Raw genomic sequence first — 25,205 nt, 5'->3', positions numbered from 1 at the left:
TAAAGCTTGGGTTCTTTGCTACCTAATGAGAACAGTGCCATCTAGAGGCATTAGCCCAAAGGGCCACCACAGGGCCAGAGGAAGTTGCGGTTTCTAGAGAGGGTAAAGAATGTATTGACAGCCTGCTAGTAGGTTATTTATTACGTGTGGTGCTGCGTGGGTATACAAAGAAATAGCATTGTTAGTCTCTGCCTTCTAAGGTAGTGGCTTTCCATCTGTGTTCTGAGTAGCCCAACAGTTCTAGGAAGGGTGAATAGGGCTCTGGGCCTCACCAACTTCCCCAACTCAACTGGAACAGTTCTTCATCTGTTGTATGTTGGAGGTTATGTTTGCAAATGCATGCTGTGGTAATTTGCTTTGGATAGGTAGGACAGATATATTATTTCTCATCCAAGATTATTGTCCTGAGGTACAGGCTTTCTGACATGCAAAACATGGTGTAGGAAGTATGTAATCACTGAGAGAAAGGGCATACGCTATCACTACACATCAGATGTTGAAAGGAAAGTGTGTTTAGCTTCACGTTAACACACGTTAAAATTGTGAACAGTTGGAAATGATATTCAAGTGGCACCACATTGTCACAATTATAAAATGAGTACAATTGGGAGAACAGATGTTCACTAATGTCAGAAGGAGGTGGTTCAGGGAAAAAAAGTGTGAAAAGAAAATTTGAGAAATTAGAAATGTAAACACTTTCCAGCTCTGATTTACTAGAGTCAACTTACTCAACAACAGATTCATTTTCAACTATTTCAAGTCACCTGTTCAAAATGAAAGCTAGAAATCATATTGGTTTATTTTTAGCACATGAAAAAGTGATCTAAAAAAGTTCGACAGCCTTTCAATGAGTGGTTAGCTTGGGCCATGCTTATCTAGAGAAAGAATAAACCATGTCCACCTCTCCACCCCTTCTGCCATGCACTGCTTCCCCCTGACCCCCGCCAAAAAAAAAGAAAACCAGTAGAGCTTTCTTTATTGCCAGGACTGTGACTAGCAGAGAACATGGGGGTGAGATGGAATGACCAGATGAGCGCAAGGCAGGGAGAGTCAGTTTGACAAGTCTCAGGGCTCACAGTCACTAGAAATGAAAGCAAGTAAGTAACTAGGTGGGAAGCACAAAGCAAGAGAAGAGGTCAGGAAGGCAGTAAGCAAGACGCACAGCAGGACTGGGGAGTCAGCATTTCAGTTCACTTCTTTAGTGCTGCCCGGATCATGCCTCCCCTCTCTGCAGTCCTCAGATCTCTTCTCAGCTCACAGAATGGAGTTTAGTGTCCTAGTGAAACAGTGTCCTGTTCCACTTCTGTTCATAACCACAGAACTCATGGCTACTTCCAAAATAACACCTCACACTTTCACACTTTTAAGCCATTTGCTGTGTTGTTTCCTAAAGCTATATCATTATGTTCCTCTTGCTGAATTTTTCTGTCTTCTTTCCCACAATTCCCACTGAAATCTTCTGCAGACCACTAGTTTTAGTCAAGTGGAAAGCATAATCTGAGGACCCTGGTTTTCACTGTCTGTTTGGAGAATCATAATTTAATAATTCATTATTAAGACCTGTGACTTACAAATTGTTGTGTTTTAAGTAAGGTGGCAGTTTTAAGTAGGATGCCTGCCATGCCCTCACTGTGTTGAGCACTTCGGGAGTGAACAGAGCCATAGCAGTGTTTAGATACAGCGGGCTTAGGGAATACTTTGGGAGCCAGGGACAGGTGAGGCCTAAACTGTGAGAGTATACTTTCACACTAAAGAATTTGTATGTTCCTGTCGAAACAATGAGAACAATGGAAAGAAAATGACTTTAGATTTATTTTTTAAGAAGGTTACTCTGGTGGTAATAGAGAGCATTGAACGGAGTGGAAGACACTGTTAGACTCCCCACCCTACCCTGGCATGCATAGACATGCACAAGGAGACCTGCTGGGGAGTGTTTTTACTGTGTTGGTGAGAAGCGTTAAGGTCTCTTAAACTATCGTAAGGTCAGTAGGGATAAAGGAGAGGATATAGATTTGAGAAATTTTGGGGAGGAAGAATCAGCAAACTGAACTTAGTAACCAATTGGATAGGGGTGAAAGGGAGAAGCTGGGAGTATAACAACATTTCTAGTTGGGGAGCCTGTCCGGATTATATGTTTATTAATTGAGAAAGGAAATCCAGAAGAGGCAGTTTTGTTTTCTGTTTCCTACCTGATTTTAAATCACGATTTTACTACAGAGCCAACTATTAGGAGTCATGCTATCATGAGGGCTGTATGTGATTTATTTGCTTACTTTTTAGTAAAGCTTTTTCTGTAGATACTTGAGGTATTTGTGGAAGGTTTGGGCAAAGAAATAGGCTAGAGCGGTTTTTATCCAGCCAATATACATGGAATGAATAAGTTATCAATACATTAGTGGTCACACCAAGTTACCTCAGTACAGCAGAAAATGTCAGGGTATCATCTGTGTAGGTAGAGAGAATCATTTAAAAGTGAGAGGTGTTCACAGGAGATCTTTCCCATTGATGGCTGGATGGCTGGATAATAGCAGCAGGTCACTATCCTGTGTTCATTCATTCAACAACCATTGTATTTACTTTGAACCTCTTATGCTGCAATCACTGAGGGTATAACAGGGAACAAAAACCTTGTTGAGCTTACATTCTAGGAGGGAAGGAGTGGAAAGATTTAAGTAAGATATATAGAATGTTAAATGACAATATATGCTATGAAAAGAAGAAAGGCAAAGAGGGAGATTAAGAGTTTGTGTTGTATGTGTGTGGAAGGGATGTAATTTGGCAAAAATGAGTGCTGGTTTAAAGGAACAGTTTACTTTTCTACTTACGTCTTCCAATCTCAGTTCTTTAAACAAAAAAGTTATCAAAAATAATGAAGCAGTGCCATGAATTCTCTTAGTTGCCTGCTAGTAATTTAGCAGAAACCAGTGGTTCTCAAAGTGTGGCCCTGGGAACAGCTGCACCAACATCTCCGGGAAAAGTAGAAATGCACATTATTGGGCCTCCACCTGGTCTTACTGAATCAGAAACTCTGGGAGGGGGACCCCGGAATCAGTGCTTTTACAAACCCTCCAGGGGCTTTTTTTTTTTTTCTTGTCCCTCCAAAATCATGAAATTTGGTTACTATTGGCCATGTTTGAGTGCTTTGTTGATGAGACGATAATGTGTTTTTTTGTTTTTTAATGCATTTTGTTTCTTGCACTTTAGATGAAGGTTTATAGAACTAGTTTCTCATTAAACAGTTAGTACACATATGGTTTTATGACATTGGCTAACAATCCCACCACATGTCACCACTCTCCCTTCTCTACGTTGGGCTCCCTATTACCAGCCTTCCTGTCCCCTCCTGCTTTCCAGTCATTGCCCCTGGGCTGTTGTGCCCCTTTAGTCTCATTTTGTTTTATGGGCCATGAGTTTTTACAGTAGTGATCTCGTACAATATTTGTCCTTTTGTGATTGACTTATTTCATTCAGCATAATGCCCTCCAGATTCATCCATGTTATGAGATGCTTCACAGATTCATCATTGTTCTTTATTGCTGAGTAACACTCCATTGTGTATATATGTACCTTAGTTTGTTTATCCCTTTATCTGTTGATAGGCACATTTTATTGTTGCCCCCTTAATTATGAGATTTTCTACTGTGGCTGGTAGAAATAGTAGCTATTTTCAGTCCAGGAATTATTCTGTTAATCCTTTCAGATAGTTCTTTCCCTAGCTTCTGGGAATGTGCCGAGGATCACTAGGTGGGTGGATTTACATCTGGGTTCTCAAGTCTGTTCCACTGGTCAGTGTATCTGTCATTGTACCAGTGCCAGGCTGTTTGACTACCACAGCTGTATAGTAGGTTCTGAGGTCAGGTAGAGTGAGTCCTCCTACTTTATTCTTCTTCTTCAATAATGTCTTACTTATCCAGGGCTGCTTCTCTTTCCATATAAAATTAACGATTAGTTTTTCCATTGCTTTAAAGAATGTTGTTGGTATTTGGATCGGTATTGCATTATATTTGTAAATTACTTTAGGTAGAATTGTTATTTTTACAATGTTAAGTCTACCTATCCATGAGCATGATATGTTTTTCCATTCATGTAGATCTCTTTTGGTTTCTTACAGTAGTGTTTTGTAGTTTTCTCTTTATGGGCCTTTTACATCTCCAGGGGGCTTTTGATGCACACTCAAGTTTGAAAACCATTGGCCTAAACTAACAGTAGTTTGTGGGATAGTTGAAAGTTCATGGGCTTTGAGGACAGAGAGACCTGGGTTTGAATCTCACCTCTCCCACTTCTTAGGTATGTGACTGTCAGTGTGTCACCTAATTTCCATGAGCTTTGGGTTTTTCACCTATAAAGTGATGCTAATAATACTTCCTTTCCAGGGTTGTTGTGAGAATTGATTGATATAATGTAAGTAAAGTGCCTAATACTGTAACTGGCAAATTGTAGGCTTCAATAAATGGTAATTGCTGCTATGATTAATGGTTTTTCATTTTGTTTTTAGTTTTTTTCCACTGAAATAATTCTTTTCACTTATTGAATAAAAACATGCTCATATTTTTGCTTTTAGATTCAGATACTCAAGAAATTAAGGACATCTATGGACTCCGTGGTCAAATAGAGCACAAACTAGCTTTCCTGAGAACTCATGTGCCAAAGAAAATAAAACTTGTGTTAATTGGCCATTCAGTTGGCTGCTATATTTGCCTTCAAATGTTGAAATATGCTCCTGAGCTTCCAGTAAGTATCCTTTAGGAGGTGTTGTGCTTCCTTATGCGTTTTCATAAATCCTCCTCATCTGTCCTTCTTTCTTTTGTTAACTCAGCCGACTGGCTCTTGTTTACCTGATGAATAAAACAGGGAGAGGAATGCTTGGTAGTTGCCTTATCTCCGTATTACTGTGGGCCTTTGTGAGTGCATGTTCATGTAATGAATGCCTTGGAATCTAGACTTATATGGAGTTCTTATATTATACACATAACTTACTGTCTTTTATAAAGTAATATTTAGGAGCAGTTACCAGCTTACATCAAGAGAAGAGTCTGTCTCTATTGGGAGTAGATTTGGCAAATGTTTATGTTTCCTTTCAGAGGGAGAAGAATTTATCATCAACATTGTCGTCATCATCACTGATAGACAGGTATCCTTGCAGAACACCAAATTTTTGCTTAGTAAAAAGCTGGATCCTTAAACTTCTATTGTGTAGCTTGGCAGCCTTTTGAGACACACATTCATTCAGTAAGTCACTAAATACTCATTGGCTGCCACTATGTGCCAGATATTAAGGGAGGTACAGGAGACACAAAGATGTACTATTTAAAGTGCGCAGAAAAGCTAGTGAACTAGCAGATACCAGAGGCTTCAAAAAAAAAGAACAAAACTCTTACTAACATATACCATTGATATGACCCATTGAATCAATGCCATTCACAAGGTCATTTTATTGAGCAAACATTTATTAAGCACTTGTCATGTGTCAGGCACTGTGCTGTGTATTGAGGACATTTCAGTGACTAAGATGGTCTTTGAGGTAAGAGACCGAAGTCTAATGGAGGAGACAGACTAGGCAATACATGTGATAATCTGCGTTATGCAAGTGCTGTATGTGTGGGAACACAGAGGAGAAGCACTTAACCTAGTCACCCGAACACAAGATAGAAAATGATCCCTTCATCAACCTCTCTGTCCTAGAATTGTGATTCTTCTCCCTCCGTGTGATAAATTACCTCCAGTGGGTTCTCATTACTCGTTTGGAATTTGTTCCTTTTCCCACCAGCTTGACACCCTTACTTTTTACTTGTAATTGCCCTTGGGAAAAGTACAACTATAGCTTCCCTGGCTGTGGTTTTTATGCCCAGTGGAGGTTTTTAATTTTCTCTTATTGAGTATTAAAAAAATACGTATTTTATTTCCAAGTGTAAATTCAATAAATTCAAGATTGCACTCCATTCACCGTACTTACTGCTTCTACTCTGCAAACCCTCCCACCAGCGTCTTAATCAGAAAACATGCTTTGTTTTTGTTTTTAGCTTCGAATCCCTTTTATGCCTTCTAAGTCTCCTCTAGTACTGTCATGTCTTGTGGTTACCATCTCTATAGTGCCCAGCCTAGCGTGCCATCTGTTCACACAGCTGTGAGCTCTGACTCTGGAGCCAGGACACCTAGGTTCAAATAATTGCTGTCACTTTTTTGTCTCTATGACTTTGGACAAGCTATCAAATTTCTCTGTATCTCAGTTTCCTCACCTGTAAAATAAGGATGCTAGTAATATTTTTTTTTTTTTAGTAATAGGTTCCTGAAAGGACTTTTGTGAGGAATTATGTAAGGTACTTAGAATGGTGCCTGGAACATAAAAGTTCCATGTAAGTATTAGCTATTGTTATTATGGAAATGAGAAAAGACAGTGGAATCATTGTCTCAGACATTAGGTTAAACTACTATATTATTTATCCATTGCTGTGTAACAAATTACCCCAAACACAGCAACACTGAACAATACACATTTAATATCTCACAGTTTCTGAGGGTCAGGCATCTTAGCTGGGTTCTTCGCTTCAGAGTCTCTCACAAAACTGCATTTAAGGTGTCTGCCAGGGCTGTGGCTTCATCTGAAGGCTTGAATTGAGAAGGATTTGCTTCCAGCCTCACTTAACATGGTTGTTGATGGACTCAGCTCCCCTTGAGGGAACTAAGGGTTGTTGGACTGAGAACCTTAGTTCGTTGCTGGCAGTTGGACAGAGATCAGCCTCAGTTCCTTGCCCTGTGGTCCTCTCCTTCTTGATTTATCAGAGCAAACACAGGGGAAGAGCCAGAGAGTCATCTGGCAAGATGGAGGTCACAATCTGTAACTTAATTATGGAAATGACATCCCATCACTTTTGCTCTATTCCATTTGTTAGAAGCAAGTTACTAGGTCCAGTCCACCCTGAAGGGGAGAGGATGGCACAAGAGTGTGAATAGCAAGAGGTGGGGGTCCCTGGTTGCCATGTCAAAAGCTGCATAGCCCACCACTATTGAAGTCAGGATTTCACTTGTATGGTCTACAGGCAAGCATGCAGATACAGAGACATACAAATTAAAATACTTAATCTGTTTCCTAGTATAGAAGTGACTTTTTGGTTATTATTTGTTCCAGGTGTTTAAAACTTTAAAAACTACATATTTAAAATAATAATAGCATTACTATTTTATAAAAATAAGGAGGAAAATACTCATTTCTGGGTTTTTCACCATCTATTAACTTAATCACAGATCTGTCCTTTTGGTTTTTGTTTCAGATCCATTCTGCATGTAATGTATGGTTTCTCTTGTGTATATTGGAAAACAATTGTTCAGTACATTTGCTTTGAATCCCTCTCCATTCTGGCTTGCACTCACAGTGTCTGCTGAGAAAGTACAATGCATCCTAAGGACAGCGCTGTTTCTTACAGCTTCTCCAGCTTTATAACTTTCTAATTACTGTAGTGCTCGACTTTCAGGTGTGTCTGCTCTTGTAGGAGTAGCGGTGAAAAGGAAAAAGAAGATGAAACATGAGCTTAACCTAGTGTGTTTTTGGAGACATAACTCATGTAGTGATTATAGTTTTCAGAGAGACGTGGGAAACCACGTTTTATCTTCTTAGAAAGGGTGTGTTCTAGAAAATAACAAGTGCTGTAAATTGTCCATAAAGATTTTTTGTTTTTTTTTTCTGGGGGTGGGGAGAAGGGTGAACATCTGTGTGATTTTTATTATTCAAAAGCTTTATCTGGTTTCAATAAACTCTATATTGTTGAATCTCTCTCTCTCTGTCTCCCACACTGGGGCCAGTTAATATTGGTGGTGTGATCCCTGCTGAAGTGTTGAAATTTCAGTGTCTCTGGGCTAGTCTAAGATGGCACAGTGCCTGCACGCCTGAAGTTCGCATGACACGCTCCATTTAAGATGCATTTAACAATCAAATAAGTTTGTATAAGGCAGGGTGTTGCAATCTATAATCATTTTGCCAAAAATAAGTTAGCTGTTATGTTTTATAACATATGAAGTGTGATAATAAGAAACTTGTGTTTCTGCCTCTTCTGTTATTTTTACTGGAATTTTTGACTCCCATAAGATTTTTAGCACATATGTGTAGTTTAGTAGCTGGTTTATTTGTTTTTTATTTTGGTTTGGTTCTTTGCAATATTTTTGTTACTAAGTGTAAGAACCTTTGTCTTAAAATTGTTTTAAGAGGCATTTATTTCATATGTCAAATACATTGTCTGGCCTATGTTTTAAGATACTGGAAAATTAATTGCCTTTTTAAAAAATCTGGCATTTAAAAATGTTTGTATCTTTAAGCAAATTAGGTACCTATACTTTGGAAATGCTTCAGATATTTTGACAGTAGTTTCCAGAAGAGAAATTTTAAAAAGAAGCTTCAGAAAATAGGTATTTGGAAGTCTGTTAAATAGGAGCTGTCATGACTTATAATAATAAATACAATTTATTTTTTGACTTATAGAAACTTAGAACAGAGATGCTCTCTGGAGACAGCCTGGTCCCATCTTTCATGTCATAGGTAGAAGCTAAGAGGAAGGTACCTTGCCAGGATTTAGCCTCAGCTCAGCATGAATCCAGGGTGGGGTACAGTTATATCAGCTGTGGGTATAAAAAGAAGGTATCTGATGATTGTTTCAACCTTGGATGATAGCAGAGGCTACAGATAGTATATTTCCCTGCAGCATACACGTCTAGATTCATGTGACTCATTATGTTGCCGTTTAAAAAAATGAGAGACCCCGTGAATGCTTAGCTATTTAGAGGGTGGAGGAGAATGGGAGCAAAAAAGTAGTAGTCTTATTCCTAGTATCCAGAATCTTCTTTTTCTCGTCATCCATGCTCTATATGTTTAAAATGTGTTATCGGGTTTTGCCAAGAAGTCTTTTGCATAAAGCTCAAGATTTGAGACTTGGGAACCCTTGACTCCTAGCAGGGCTCGGCAGTGAGTCATGGGGTGAACGTCAAGTAATTAGACTTACTTTCCTCTAAGAATTTCTGTAGCATATGATAACACTTACCCCCTTTCCATGGGTATTAGATCTTTTAAAACTCAATTTTTTATATTATTTGGCTTTCCTTGGGGAAAATGCACAATAATAGTTTCCTTTCTCTGTTCTGGTTGGCAGAGATACCTTCTTTTTTTAAGTGAAATTTCCAGATTACTTAAAGTAGTCTATTTTTATAGACTATTTTTATCCAGTTGGATAAAAACTTGTCTAAAATATATTATTGACTTATCTGTCTTCTTCACCAATACGTATTGATTATAAAGGAATCTTTTTCTGAATGATTCGAGGACATCATTTTGATAGTCTTATTATGTTAAAATGTAGTCAAAGGAATTTTGCCTGTGTCTAAATTTCTTGGGTAATAGTGCTTTTCATTTTTAAATTCCTTATGTCTTTTTTATACCTTCTCTGTGTCCTCCCCCAATATTAGGTGCTACTTTACTTCTCTTTTCTAATTCTGATTCATTGCTACGAATTAGCTGTGGGTAGGAAAAACATAACCATTTTACAATTCTGTCTCAAGTAAGAATAAACAGGTCCTAAATGAAGATAAACCAAACCCTTTGCCGTTGAATCCATTCAGACACATAGCAGCGCTATATGAAGATTTAAAAAAAACAAAAACCTAGTTGCTGTTGAGTCTATTCCAACTCGTGACATCCCGTGTACACAAAGTAGAACTGCACTCCATAGGGTATTCAAGGCTGTGACCTTTATGAAGCAGCTCACCAGGCCTTTCTTCCAAGGCACCTCTGGGTAGGGTTGAACTGCCAGCCTTTGTGTTAGTAGCTGAGTGCTGAACTATTTGTACCGGCCAGGGATTCCTAAATGAAGAGTAGAGTAAAATTAACTATATTAAGTGCAAGAGTTTAATTGTCATTCACAGCCGTTTTTCTCTTTTGTTTCCTTTGGAATCCCCCGTGGTGCTTTAGATACTCAAAGTTTTAGTGACTCACACTACGGCTGCAGCTGAGAAGCTTGAAAAGCTTTCCTAAGAGTTAGAATATCATGTTAGATCATGAGTATGTTTATTCAGAATTACATCTCATCCACCAAAAAGAAAACCCTGCGTCAAGTCCCATAGGGTTTCCAAGGCTGTAAATCTTATGGAAGCAGACTGCAACGCCTTTCTACTGAGGAGCAGCTGGTGGGTTTGAACCATTGACCTTTTTGGTTAGCAGCCGAGCATGCTTTAACCACTGTGCCACCAGGGCTCCTCCTCATCCACTTTAGAGAAAAAAAAAATTCAAATATTCTGTCAACAGTGCAATTGTTGAGACTGTGGTGCACTTACACTATTCTGCTGAGCCTTCATGTCTGGTATCAGACATGTTAGTGAGAAACACTCACATAACATGACTAAGTTGTGTTCAACAGAAGAAATAATCTGGAGGGAGGGTGCAAAATAGGAGATAGTTCATTTATCCACATCAATGTCATCAGAGTTCTTGTCCCTAGATTAAGTGATAGGAAATAGAAGGCAAGATGAGAAAGTACTGTAAGGCTCTGAATGTTGTGAGGGGAGAGGTGATCTCTAGCTAGGAAAATCAGAGAAAGTTTCATGGAAGAGCTGGTGTTTGAAGAACATGTATGTAGAAGTATGAGAGTTGGCTTTGTGTTGGCAGGGATTGGTATGCCTTCTAAGCAGTGGGAACAGAATAAAAAAAGAAGTGGTTTTTAACCCTGGGAACATGAAGAGTGCAGTAGGTGGTTTGATTTGGCTGCAGTCTAGTGTGCATGGAGGGGACAGTGTGATACAAGAACTCAGGCTGATAGAGGTGGAGGGCCAAGAAAGCTGGGCTGGGGGTTTGACCTCTGTTTTCTGGACATCAAGGAGCCACTGAAGGATCTGCGATGATAATAGTTATGTGTCAGGTAAGTTAATCTCTCAGCGAAAAGGACAGTGAATTGCAGAGAGAAAGAATGTAGAATACAAAGCAAACAACCAGCTGATGGGCAAATCTAGTAGTCCAAGTGAGAAATCATGAAGAAGACCAAGAGAGAAAAGAAAGAGGTCGTAGATGTATACTTAGGGAATGACTTCATTGAGGGAAAGGAGGATGGAGAGGAGGAAGCAGAGAAAGAAGCAGAAGATATATTAGTTTTCCAAACTATTGACTGCAACCTGTTAGCAGATTGTGAATCACTTCAGTGAGTTACAACCAGTGGAAAGTCTAAATAGAGTAGCCTGTGCTGTAGTAACAGCTTCAGTGGCTTTATAACAACAAAAGTCCTTTTCTTGCTCACAATACAAGTCCTTTGAGGATAGGCTGCCTCCATGTAGTTCTCTCCGTGCAGTCTTCACTCCAAAGTCGAGGTCGATGGAATAACCCTTATCTGGAATACTCCAATCTTGTGACAGGATAAAAAGAAAATAGTGGACATGCACTGCCTTGTAAAACCTCTGCCTGGAAGTGCCACTTGTCACTTTGCACATTTCATTGGACAGAGCAAGTCACATGGCCAAGGCTGCCATCAATGACACCGTAAGGTGTTTGTGAACAGTGGAGCAGCATTTTTAAATGTAGCAAAATAATGGAATAGAGTAAAATAGAAACTATTAGAGTTTAATGTGATGTAGTGAAGGTACAGTGAAACACTTTCACTTATGTGTATGTGGATGCCCTAGATTACCATGTATATCTTACTGTGAGTCAAGGTAGAAAAAGGTTTAAAAGCCAGTAGTAACCTAGGCTAGAGTACGCTGTAGAACCTAAGGGAAGACAAAGGAGAGTGTCAAGAACAGTAGACGTACTGGTAGATTAAAGATGGCCGAGGGTTTTGTCTGTTTGTTTGTTTTACCATTCCTCTTGGAAGAGGCGAAGTCTGTTTCCCTCCCCACTTGAATCTGGGCTGGGCATGTGACTTGCTTTAAAGAATAGATGCAGCAGAAGTGCCTTTCTGGTACTTCCAGCCCCAGGCGCAGACTGGCAGCTAGTTTCCTCCCTCTTAGAAGCCAGCTGCCGTGTTAGAAGTCAAACTACCCTGAAATTGCCATGCTGTGAGAAAAGTCCAGGCTAGCCACTAGGAGAGTCATGAGGTGCTGGACATTAGGGTGAAACCTACTTGGAACTTTCAGCCTGCCCTTCATCCGCTGAATGCACCTGAGTATAGGTGACCCCAGTTGGTGCCACATGGAGCAGGAGGACTGTCTAACTGAGCCCTGTTTGAATTCCTGACCCACAGAATCAAAAGAATAATCATTGTTTTAAGCCATATATTTGGAGATGCTATGTTATGCGGCAGTAGATAACTGAAATAAGGTAACAGAGTTGAGTGGTAATGAAGATTGAGGAGGGTAAGGACTGGAGCCCCGGTGGTGTAATAGTTATGAGCTTGTCTGCTAACCAAAAAGATCGGCAATTTGAATCCACCAGCTGCTCCTTGGAAACCCTAGAGGGCAGTTCTGCTCTGTCCTGTAGGGTCACTATGAGTCAGAATGAACTTGATGGCAACGGGTTTCGGGTGTTTTCAGTGTTAGTAATTGGAAAGACACTGGTGTCCTTGAAGCAAACATTTGTAGTGAAATAATGGGAAAAGGAGGTTACAGGAAGTTACATGATACATGGATAGTGATCCAGGAATTGGCTGGTAAAAAGGAGAAGACAAGATGATAACTTAAGAATCTGCTCGAGGGATGTATTTTTCCTGAAAGTGGGAGAGAATGTAACATATTTGTATGCTGAGGGGAGTGGCCCCATGCAGACAGAGGTGTTGAAAATGAAAGAGAAACAGGGTAATTGTTGGAGCACATTCCCTCTTTTGCCTGTTCACCTAAAAACTAGGGAAATTGAATTTGTCTTCATCTTTGCCCATGTCCTTATAAAAGATGCTTATTCTCATTAGGATATATGTGACTTTTACTTACAGTCTAAAATCCTGAATCAGTTTTTTTTTTCTTAATTGATGTTATTGTCATCGTTAACATGAATGATATTAAATATTCATTTGAAATTTACAGCACGTATTCAGAAGTACCAAGGTCATATAGCAACCTGATTTTTCCAGTTTTTCAGACAAGGAACCTGAAATGCCAAGGACTTATGCTTCTAGCCCATATGTCAGTTGCCTAGCAAGTGGCGGAGTTTATACTCTATTCTGTTGCCTAACTTTCCCATTCATCGTCTGCTTTCCAAGTGGTTGCAGACAGTGGGAGTAAGTTAACACCAAAACTTATTTGACCTGGTTGCTTAACCTTAAAGTTTCTACTGCTTTTTCTTTAATAATAGAGCTCTTCAGATACTCAAGGAAGTGGATGAATGCTTTTGGTGGAGTTAGGAGAGAACCAGGAGGACTGTATATGTGAGACAGAAGATAAAGAGAGTTGGTGTTGGGTCATGAACCAAGGGCAGAAAGAGTGGCCAAATTGAACTCACAAGACAGTGAATCTGAATTCTAGAATTGAGCTGGGAACAGAAAGGAAGATTAGAGTGTGAAAGGAATTAGAGGACCTTCCCCAGCATAGTGTATAATAGTTCCCCAGTTATCTCCATGTGACCCATTGTGGACTCTGATGTATGAGAACCACGGGGGTCAGGCAGTCACAACTGACTCCTCTGATTTGTGAAAGACTCTTCTTCCTTTTAGAAAACAGTGAGTTCCCTACACTGAGAAAAGTTTCTGTTTTGTATGAAGAAATGCAAGTTTTTTCATTCACTTATGCATTTACTTAGATATATATATGTACACATACGTATCTGTTTATATATATATATATACACACACACACACGCACATTTATTTTCATCTCTCGATAACCAGGAAGCTACCTTGCTGAGAACTAGGTGCATGGAGAGTCTCAACTTTTCAGCTTCAGTCCTTTTTTAGTTATCTGTATATAAAAAGAAAAATCCTGAAATTGCTTTCAAAGTGGAAAAATTGTGTGGGCTTTTTCGTCTTCTCATAACTCAAAAACTAATATATTTTTCTCAACTTTGCAAAAAAAGAAAAAAAAAACACCTTTGGGCTGAAACCAAGCATGGAAAATTTCACCACAAAGAGCTAATTTTTTTGGAAAGCTGCAAGAAAGTGAAAACAGGGGTTTATAATAGAGCATTCTTCATGCACATTAATACTTAGTAGTTCATCTAATGCATTTCATCTGAGAAATTCTGAACGCTTAAATGTTGGACCATTTTAATATTTGTGTATCCATGCTGTACTGTAAGTTATGGAAAATTCCCCCATCCCCTCAAAGGTACAGTATCTTAGGAGGGAGTGAGAAGTATTTCAAGGGACAGATAGGGGAAATGAGGTAGCCACTAGCTAGAGGAAGCCTTACATTTACCCTCTAAATGCATTTGTTTAGCACCTCTTTCTGGCCCAAGAGTTGTTGTGAGTAGAATATAATAGATGACCAAACAAAACCGTCGCCGTTGAGTTGATTCTGACTCACAGTGACCTTATAGGACAGAGTAGAACTGCCCCATAGAGTTTCCAAGGAGCGGCTGGTAGATTCGAACTGCTGGCCTTTTGGTTAGCAGCTGTAGCACTTAAAAAACCCAAAACCCAGTGCTGTCGAGTCGATTTCCGACTCATAACGACCCTATAGGACAGGGTAGAACTGCCCCATAGAGTTTCCAAGAAGCACCTGGCAGATTCGAACTGCCGACCCTTTGGTTAGCAGCCATAGCACTTAACCACTACACCATCAGGGTTTCCATTGTAGCATCTAACCACTGCTGTATCTAAGCCAGTGGTTCCCAAAGCAGCATCCCCATCACCTGGGCTCTTGTTAGAAATGCACATTCTCAGGCCCTGCCCAGACCTGCTGAATCAGAAACTCTAGACCTATGGCCTAGCAATCCATGTTTTAAACAAGCCCTGCAGGTGATTCTGATGCATGCTCAAGTTTGAAAACCTCTGACCTAAGTTTTCCCAAAGCTTGGGACATAGAATGTACTGAGATGCTCTGGACAATTAAATCTGTCATTGGTATTTCTCTAGCATGTCCAAATGTAAGACCTCTTTTCCTTAGCTCTGTCTTCTCATGTTATCTCTTGGAGGCAGGAAGAATACTAATCAGGGTCTATAAAGAAAAGATCTCCTTTTCTGTGTTCATATATTCTCATTCTTTCCACTTATAACTTTGTCCAGAAGCACTGAGACCCCCTTGGGTAGAGGTGCTGATATCCACCTTGTTCAGGGAAACAAGCAAGATGTATTTTCTCATTTGCCTGAATTAGCAGGGTGAAACCTGGGATGGGAGCATGTATTTCATTCTCATTTCTTTGAAGTCTTAAGTTTCAAGATTTAAGCAGCAGTGTAGCAGAGGTCTGTCAGCAGAGGTTGATTGAAGCCATGCTCTTCTGTGTGCAGGTTCTGTATCTTATGCTTTGCTGTGGCCCTGTGCATTCCAGCCAGCCCTGATGCCCATATTTTTGTGTCTTCAGGTGCTCAAATAGTTGTGTTATGTGGCATTTTAACAAACTCTGAGAATACTCTCTTTTTGATGGGAGTCAGAGTCTCTTGTATGTGGGCCTTTAGTGAATCTCTGTGCCCCAGCTTGTTGTAAGGATGGGAAATTTAGGCGTAGCCTGAGATCACCCAGGAGAGGGAATTTAAGAAGTTTTAAAAAAGTATATTGAGCTGTAACCCATTTCAGTGAAGCCTGAATATGGATGTATAAGCTAATATTGAGGTAAAGGAAAAAAAAAGGCATCTCTATGATAATTTAAGTGTTCTATTAAAAATGTCCAACAGGAGAAAAAAAATTATATAATCAATCTCTAGATACCCATTACACAGATAGAGATAACTACTAATATTTTGTTAACTTACCCCATTTTTTGCTTTTAAATACTTTCAAGTAAATTATAGACCTTATAATATTTTACCCCTAAATACTTTATTGTGCATTATCTTGGAAAAAAGGACGTTTTCTTATATAATTATCATATTATCATCCCTAACAAGATTAATAGTCATTCTTGGATATCATTTAATACAGTCCGTATTCACATTTCCTTTGTCCCCAAAATGTCTGTTTGCAGTTGCAAGATCCTTCTTTAATTTAAAGATTGCTTGTCTAATTATAAAAGTTAATATATTTGTGAATTTCAGAAAAGTAAACAGAAGGAAGAAAAATGTCCCTTTGAAGTTTCATTAAAAAAGTAGTGTCCAGAGAGACCTGATGTGCTAAATGTACCCCAGATTGCTTTTCTGCTGCAATAAGTGGCTTTTAAAACAGCATGTGAAGTTGGCTTAAAGAAAAGGTATAGATAGATCTGATTATAGCTAGTTATAGAGAGAGCTAGTGGTAAGAGTTCATGGTTTTATATAGGTCATTTTAAAGCTAATTAACTTATCCCTGAAGTTTTATGTCTAGACCGGATAGAGATAAATAGCACCTTGTCCCCATTTTTTTATTTAATAAGAAAAAAAAATGAAAATTTGACTTGTTCCATTATTATTTTTTAGGATGTAAAAATTTCTGTAAGGTCCCTAACTCCCTTATAGATACTTGTGTATGAGGCGAATTTTTTTTTTAGAACTAATAGTAAAGTTTCCAGTGGTTTGATGTTAGCATCATATTTATAACTGTCTTGTAAAAGGAAGCCAAATGTAAGAGTGGCTGTGGAGTCTCATGATGAGTAATGTTAAGTGCAGTTGAGTTGCTTCTGACTCATAGCGACTCCATGTGACAGAGTAGAGCTGCCCCACAGGATTTCCTAGGCTATAATCTTTACGGGCCCTGATTTCCAGGTCTTTTCTCCTGCAGAGCCGCTGGGTGGGTTCAAACCACCAACTTTTTGGCTACCAGCTGAGTGAGCGCTTAACCATCGTGCCACCAGAGCTTCCTATGATGAGTAATAGCATAATTCAAATATCTCTGGAGCGATCACATTCTCTCAAGGAGGTGGGACGGGATACATACCTACTGTAATGTATGGACCTCCCCTTGCGTTTTACTGACTAGTGAAAAGCAATACAGGTTATGAGTTGAGTATGCATGTTCTACTGAAATTCAGTGAGGCCTGCAATTATAATCTCATGGGAATAGAAGCAGATGCAGCTATTAAGGAATTTGATAAGAAAGAAATCGTCTTCTGAACAGTCCTCATAGTATAGGCCTTCCAGGTTTTGGCTGACAAGATTTACAATTTTGAACCTACATGTTAAAGTATTTCTAGATAGGAATCAGTGGTCAAGGATTGAATTTTTGACCTTTGAGTCTTTCAGTCTTCTTGGCAGGGCTCCTTCCTGGGTTTGTTATTTAAAAAAAAAAAAAGTTTTTCTAAAATAGGTCTCTATTTAGAGAGTTTGCATAGTTTCTCCCCCTTGTTAGCTAATGACTTCTAATTCCTGTATTTGCATTGATATGTAAATTATTCCAAGGTGAACATAATCATGGTGGTTTGGGGTGATTTTTTTCTGTTTATTTTCTGCTTTTCAAATTTCCTTTAATGGCATATATTTCTTCACTATTATAATCATTTAATGGCCAGACATTTTCTTTTTTTTTTTTTGGAAAAGCAATTTGATTATATTGTTTCTTAACAAAAAGTTGGTCCACTTTGTAAGTTGTGAAGTTTAGCACAGTCCCTCTTAAAGCCCATATGAAATGCCAACCTTCTTAAATCCTTTTGGGCATAAGACAGAATTTACAAAAGCATACCAACAAATACACTAGAGTCGGAATAGACTCGACGGCATTGGGTTTTTTGTTGTTTTTTTTTTTTTTTTTTTTTTTTACCAACAAACAGGTAATAAGCCGAATGCCACTTTCCTGATTGCTCTGATGGAGCATAATTTCTGCCACTTTTGAACTGATCATATTGTCTTCTATTAGCTTTTCTCTTGTAGCTTGTAGATTAAGTCATACAGCCACAAGAACAGGAGCTGGCTCTTTTTTTTTTTTTTTTTTTGCTTTGCAGCTTTGTAGCTTGAAGAATGGGGTCTTATACATCCCAAAAAGGGATATATAACTTTTTTTTGTTTAATTAAATTAAACTTTATTGCAGTTACAACTTCAGCAGCTGCTACTGGGTAACAACCCTCTTACTTGGTTCATAAGTGCCACTGACTGTTTTGTTCATATGTTGTTGTTGTTAGCTGCCATCGAGTCGGCTCCTGCTCACGGTAACCACATGTATAACAGAATGAACCACTGCCCAGGCCTGTGTCCTCTTCATAGTTGTCGGTATGCCTTAGTCCATTGTCGTGGCTATCATGTCAGTCCATCTCACTGAAGGTTTCTCTCGTTTTTACTGACCTTCTACTTTACCAAACATGATATCTTTCTCTTTCTGTTTATATAAATTAATCATCTGCATTGACAATGAACAAGGGCACAGATCAGCAGCAGGAGATGACAGCTCTGTGCATTGGAGGGGATACTACTCTTTCAGGATCTAGAAGATACCATAGGAGAATATTTTCATGGCCTTGGAGCGGGTACACATTTCTTAAACTGGACAGCACATGCTCACCTACAAAATATCACCATATGTTAGAAGAAAGAGATAAGGCAGGCAGACTCTAGGTGGCCCCCAATAATCCTTGCCTCCTGATGTTCACATTTCCATAGTTTCCTTCCCATGTGTTCGTGTGACCTTTGACTTGCATCTAAGCAATAGACTGTCCCAGAGGTAACGGACAGGATGCACAAGATTACATGTATGCAATTACGTACATCAGATTCAAGGGTTTATCTTAACTGAAGTATCTTGCCCTGGATACTGCATCCAGCTCATTATCATCTGACCTCTGGTTCTCGGGGCTTGAGCCAGTGACCTGCCATATTGCCTGCTGATCTTGGAATTCATCAGCATCCACAGCCTGTGAGCCAGTAGCCTGCTGTCTTACTTTCTGATCTTGGATTCTTCAACCTCTGCAGCCTGTGAGCCAGCAGCATACTGTCGCACCTGCCAATCTTGGGTTCATCAGCCCCTGCAGCTACATGAGTCAGGAGAAGCCTCCGACCTGATGCCTGATCCCCAGACTTGGAACTTGACAGCCTCTACAACTGCGTGAGCCATTTCCTTGAGATATATATATGTGCTCCACTGGTTTTGCTTCTCTAGAGGACCCAGCCTAAGACATTTGGTTCTCCCACCAAGAGAGAAGAGCCAGGAGTGGAGCGTGTTCTTTGGACTCCAGGTCCCTGTGATGCAAACCTCCTGTTCCTAGGGGAAGATGGATGCCCAGACACATGGAGATTTCCAAGGAAAGCTGGACCCACAGTTGTTGAAAAGAGATAAGGACCTTTCCCCGCAGAGCCGGCAGAGAGAGAAAGCTTTCCCCTTAGAGCCAGTGCCTTGATGATCTTGGACTTATAGTCTCCTAAACTGTGAGAGAATAGATTTCTGTTTGCTAAAACCATTCACTTGTGGTATTTCTGTTTTAGCAGCATTAGATAATGAAGACTCTGAGAAAGCAAGCTGCAGTGTTGTTGGCTGCGTATGTTGGGAGGCTTACGAGGCAAGGAACTGCATGAAGCTGAAAGTAGCTTCGGCCAACAGCCAATAGAAAACCAAAACCCTCAGACATACAACTGCAAGGAACTGAATTCTGGCCACAACCTGAGTGAGCTTGGAAGTGGATCTTTCCCCAGTTATGCCTCAGACAAGGCCACAGCCTCAGCTGGCATCTTGATTGTAGCCTCATGAGATCCCACACAAAGGACCTAGCTAAGCCATGCCTGGACTCCTGACCCACAGAAACTGAGATGAAAGTGTGTGTTGTTTTAAGCCACTAAGTTTTTGGTAAGTTGTTGTACAACAGTAGGTATGGAATGCAAGGGGAAAGTAATGTCAGCTTCAGGAAAACCCACCCCTAGTGTGGGTTTTAACTTGATACAATAGTAATGTTTGAGGTGTGGTAAGATCGAATGTGAACCAAGAGAAGGAGGCCGGAAACATTTAAATATTTGTTACATTCCCAGTCCCTGGTGTTCACAGCACCCCACAACTCAGGGCCACTTGGGATTGCACCCGGGACAGGGTAGCAACAAGCTAGAGTTGTACGAGAGGGTTTATGTATGGTAAACAGAATGGGATGACCCAGGTTTAGTAGGCTTCTTGGAGATTGGGTACTGTGAATAATTCTGCAGGCTTCGAGCCATACCTGGCCCTGACACAATTAGAGCAGGCATATAGTGGTCCAGGAGTGGGCGAACTCGATAAGGGGGGTGGTTGGATAGTGGACTTAACTACCTACTCAAGGGAAACTGACCAGCCTCTAACCAGGGTCTCAAAACTAGGTCAAGACAGCATTTATGAAATATTAATGTTACTTAGTGGTACTAAGTGGCACAGTGGTTAAGTGCTCTGCTACGAACCAAAAGGTTGGTGGTTTGAACCTAAAAGCCACTCCACGGGAGGAAGATGTGACAGTCTGCTTCCGTAAAGATTCCAGCCTTGGGAACCCTTTGGGGCAGTTCTGCTCACTCCTATAGGGTCACTGTGAGTCAGAATCAACTCGACAGCAACAGGTTACGGGCTAGTAAGTCAGTAGCAGCATCTTTAGCAGTAGCGCTTATCCTGGCCTCTTAACCCAAGAACTTTTCCTGCTCCACTGAATTAACTAGGCTTTTGGCCTTCCTTGCAGTTTTTCATTAACCCTATTTTTTTTTTTTCTCCAAATTAATTTGTGTTGTTGATAAGTATGCCTTTTGGATGACCTGTCTCATGATTGTTTTTTGAATGTGAGAAGAAAATCACAGGTTGGGATAAGCATTGTTTATCCTACTCTTAGGAAGAAGCCGGCCTTACTTGAAAGCACAGCCATATTCAGATCTCATCTGATCATGAAGTTCACTGTGGCTCTGGAGTATGAGTGAGCGCCTGTGCTAAGGCCTGTGCTAAGGGGATGGCTACGGGCCTGAGAAATGGACCTTGTTGTACCTTGCCACACTTAAGCCTTGGTGGGCTAATGTGTTCATAGAGGAACAAATTCATTGGATAGAACATAGCAATTAGAGAAGAGGTAGTAAGGAGGAGATTGGAAACAGATGGACAGAATTATGTGAAATTGCCTTTTGTGGCTGTTGTTTATCCCAGCCAGAAGATTCATTCTAGGTCTGTCTGTTTGCAAATGAGAAATGTGAATGTGATCTTTAAGGAAAAGGCTCTCTAGTATAGTTATGAGATTATTTTACATTTCCTTCTTGCTTATATGGAAAATCTGTGAACAATATGGCAACGAAGTCCACACAAAAATTCCCTGAAGTGGAAAAAGCCTAGCAGGCATTAAATGAAGGATACTTCACAAGAATAAAATGTGGTTGCTTTGAGATCTCACATTCCAACTCAGTTCAGACTAGTTGTATTTAGCTGGGAAGAAGCAACATCACCATGGCTGCAACAGTGGGGTCAAACATAGCAAGGATTGTGAGGATGACAGGACCGGGCACTGTTTCTTTCAGTTGTGCATAGTGTTACTATGAATCAGAATGGACTTGACACCACCTAACAATAACAACAACATCGTGTATGAGGAAGGTACACTGACGCGTGGATTAAAGACTAAAACCAGGATCACCTGGCAACCTGTCCCTAGGAAAACAATAAATCATTTTTCACTATCAGTCGAAAAGATCAGAAGGAGCACACACGAATGAAGCCTAGACGGTCTAGAAACTTCATTTCAACAAATTATTTTCCTACCAGTACAGTTATGGGAGCTTCTGTAGTAAGCCAAATTGGATGTTACAAATTCAGCCTTTTCCTCTTTCATAGCATACTGCCCTCAGGAAAATGCTGAAAAGCTTCTTGTGCCCTATCATAGAGGAGAAAGTCTTTGAAGGCTTCAGTAACGTTGTGTTAATATTAATGGACACTGATTCAGAAGAGATTTTCATAAAAACCTACGAATGGATTCTGATTATCTGAGTGCCAGGAGAATTCTCCTTAAGGACCACTGAGGGCAGCATGGCTTTAGCTTGGTCCTTCTAGTCATATTCCTGGCTCCTCCCATATACATGCCCAGTGCTCCATCCTATTATGATGTCCAACAAGGAATTTCCTGTCAGCGTGCCTTTGTGTGAACCGCTTCCTTTCTGCTTTGTCTCAACACCACCTAACAGATGCCTTCTGTCCATCTTTCAAAAATCCATCTCAGATGCCAGCTCCAAATGAACTTTTCCTGATTTTTCCCAACCATTTTTACTCTCTCCCTTCATTGTAACCCCTTTTCTCACGATATTTATATGTTCTACCTTATATTATTGTTGTTGTTGTTGTTCAGGTGCCGTCGACCTGGTTCTGACTCATAGCGACCCTATAGGACAGAGTAGAACTGCCCCATAAGGTTTTCAGGGAGCACCTGGTGGATTCAAACTAGCGACTTTTGGTTAGCAGCTGAGCTCTTAACCAGTATGCCACCAGGGTTCCACCTAATCTTATAGGCATTGCATATTTATTTGATTTTTCCTATTAGTTTTTTTTTTCTTTTTTTGGCCAAGGTATAATTTATATACAGTAACTCCTTTTTTCTCTCTATGCTTTAATCTAGATACGTTTAATCTAGATACATTTTCTGACTTATTTTCTAGGCTACTAATCCTCACTTTAGCTGTGTATGAACTCTTTTAAATCTGTCCGTTGAGTTCTTAATTCCAGTTCTTAATTCTGGTTTTTGTTATAGAATTTCCATTCTCCTTATTTTTATAGTTACCAATTCTTGACTAAGATTCTCCATCGTATTTAATTTCTTGATCATTTTAGTCACAGCTAGTTTGAGGCGCATGTCTGACTTTATTCTGCTTTTAACTGTTCAAAACAATTTAAAAGCACGGTTACTTTTATTCTTAAAAAATAAAAATTTGGAGATGACATATTTGAAATAAGTGGAAAGATTGTGTCTGCTGATGCCAATATCCAAATCTCATATAGTTCCATTTCTATTTCTGCTTCTTTTCTTCTTTGTTTTTGTTCATGCCATTCATTTCGTCTTTCAGTATGTTTGTTGAGTTTTGTTTTGAATACCTGAAATTATATATGAAAAAATCCTTTTGATAATATGGGGCTCTTATCTTTCTCCAGGGAGGATTTACTTTCGCTTTTAACTAGCAGTCATAAGAACGACAGATCACTTTAATCCCAACAGGAGTTGAGCTGAATCAAAGCTGTGTGCTCCATTCTGTGTGAGAGCTGGGCTATTCCCAGTTTATCACTACTTGCAAGGTGTATTTCCATAGTAGTTCCCACTGAAAATCTAGGCTGCCTTTTTGTTAATGGGCATCAAGTTTTGTCTCATGATCACCATAAGATTCCCTTAAGCTCTGTTCAGCTTCTTGGCCTGTTTGCTACTGCCTACACAGCTAATACTAAGAAAAGCTATGGCAGTGTACCTCTCTGAGTTTCCTTTCTGTCCAGGGTCTTGGTGCTTGAAATCCCCGCTGCTTCTGCTGCTTTCAGGAGGACTTTTTAAAAATATTTTTCCAGCCTTTCTAATTGTTCTTGGCAGGAAGATTGCTCTGCAAAAAGTTAGTTTGCCATCTCCACCCTTCGTCACCACCATTACCAGTTATTGCCTAGTTTCAGGTTCTTTAAGCCTTGCTATCAAAATGTTCCATCTCATTTTGATTTTTTGATACCTTTGTGTGACCTGTTTTCTTTAGACAGTTTTAGAATCTTCATTTTACCCCCAATATTTATTATGTTATTCTGTGGTATTGTTGCTTAGATTATTTATCCTTTTTTAATCTGGAAACTGACATCCTTATGTGCCGAGAAATTTTCTTGTATTTTTTTTTCTTTCTTCTTGTTCTCATCATTATTCACATCTCCAGAAATTATTCTCTTGATATGTTTTCTTTTCCATTATCCATCTCTTTTGTTTTTTAGTTCTGTACAAAGGGAAATATGAAAAATTTCCTTAATTTTATCTTCCAGTTCATCTAATTGAAGTTTTGATTTCAGCTTTCATATAAATTGTTCCTAAGAGTTATTTGTTGTTCTTTGTTTCCTTTTTGTAATATCCTTTTTATTTTGTAGATTGCTCTCTTAGGAGCGCAACCTGTTGAAGGTTTTTCATGTTCGTTTATGTTTATCTGTTACGATTGAAGCTTTCTTCAACTGGCTGGTATTCCTTTGTTATCTATTCATATTTAAGAATGACGTAGTAAAAATGATAGAAAGTTTTGTATGGAGTGGGGTTTGTGAACTGATGAACTTCAGTATGGGACAATTGGACAGGTGCCCTGATTTTTTTATTTTGATATTTCCATATGTCACTATCTGTATATATTTTCTCTGGAGCCATTCAGTTTGTCCAGGAAAAAAAATCTTAAAATCTCCTGCCTAAGAGCAGCATCTTTGAAGCCAAAACAGCACAAGGGGCTGATACTTGTAAGTGGGGCGTCCCAGCATTTAGTGTTTTGACTTTCACCTAATCCCCTTTTTATTACAGTCCTTTCCCCCTGCCTTTCTCTATACTAGATGTACCCACCTCTGGGATCTCTTTCCTTCACTTGCTATACAGAATAAGCCTCCAGGCCTGTGTTGGGGTTGGCCAGGAGAAGTTGCCTGGTGGCAGAGGATGAGGCAGGTGGCCTGGGAGACTAACTGTCCCTCTCCCAAACCTTCATTTGTTCAGTCTACTATGTGCTGTGCGCTGTTACTGAGGGCCTATTAGAGACTTGTTGAAAAATAGTATTTCCAATGAATAGGTCGTTGGTCTTGTAAGAATCTGTCATGCAATCTCTAGCATTGTTTCTGTCACCAAGACCATGTTTTCTAACTACTGACCCTTCTTCTTTGCTTCCAACTTTCATATTCCAATCACCAGTAATTATCAGTGCATCTTGATTGCATGTTTGATCAATTTCAGACTGCAGGAGTTGGTAAAAATCTTCAATTTCTTCATCTTTGGCATTAGTGGTTGGTGCGTAAATTTGAATAATAGTCATATTAAGTGGTCTTTCTTGTAAGCCTATAGATATTATCACTGACAGTGTTGTACTTCAGAATAGATCTTGAAATGTTCTTTTTGACAATGAATGTGACTATATACGTGGACCTCGCCAGATGGAATACACAGGAATCAGAAAGAGACAATGGAAAAGCTCAGTACCGATCAGAACAAGGCTGGGGCCGACTGCAGAACAGACCATCAGTTGCTCGTATGCAAGTTCAACTTGAAGGTGAAGAGGATTAAAACTAGTCCACGAGAGCCAAAGTACTACCTTGAGTATATCCCATCTGAATTTAGAGACCATCTCAAGAATAGATTTGACTCATAGAA

At 39.6% G+C, this 25,205-nt stretch overlaps 1 protein-coding gene across 4 annotated transcripts in view; it reads left to right on the top strand.

The window, feature by feature from the left end:
* Positions 1–25,205, top strand: part of LDAH (lipid droplet associated hydrolase) — a 141,146-nt gene that overhangs the window by 54,993 nt on the left and 60,948 nt on the right. For all 4 annotated transcript variants that reach the window (XM_064295074.1, XM_064295072.1, XM_064295075.1 and 1 more), the window contains one exon: positions 4,562–4,731. In XM_064295074.1, the coding sequence (XP_064151144.1) occupies positions 4,562–4,731 (170 nt within the window). The remainder of the gene's footprint in view (positions 1–4,561; positions 4,732–25,205) is intronic.

The sequence above is a fragment of the Loxodonta africana genome, chromosome 12 (assembly GCF_030014295.1).
Source record: "Loxodonta africana isolate mLoxAfr1 chromosome 12, mLoxAfr1.hap2, whole genome shotgun sequence".
Taxonomy (NCBI): domain Eukaryota; kingdom Metazoa; phylum Chordata; class Mammalia; order Proboscidea; family Elephantidae; genus Loxodonta; species Loxodonta africana.
The sequence above is the reverse complement of the archived record's forward strand: the minus strand, read 5'-3'. Positions and strand labels throughout refer to the sequence as shown.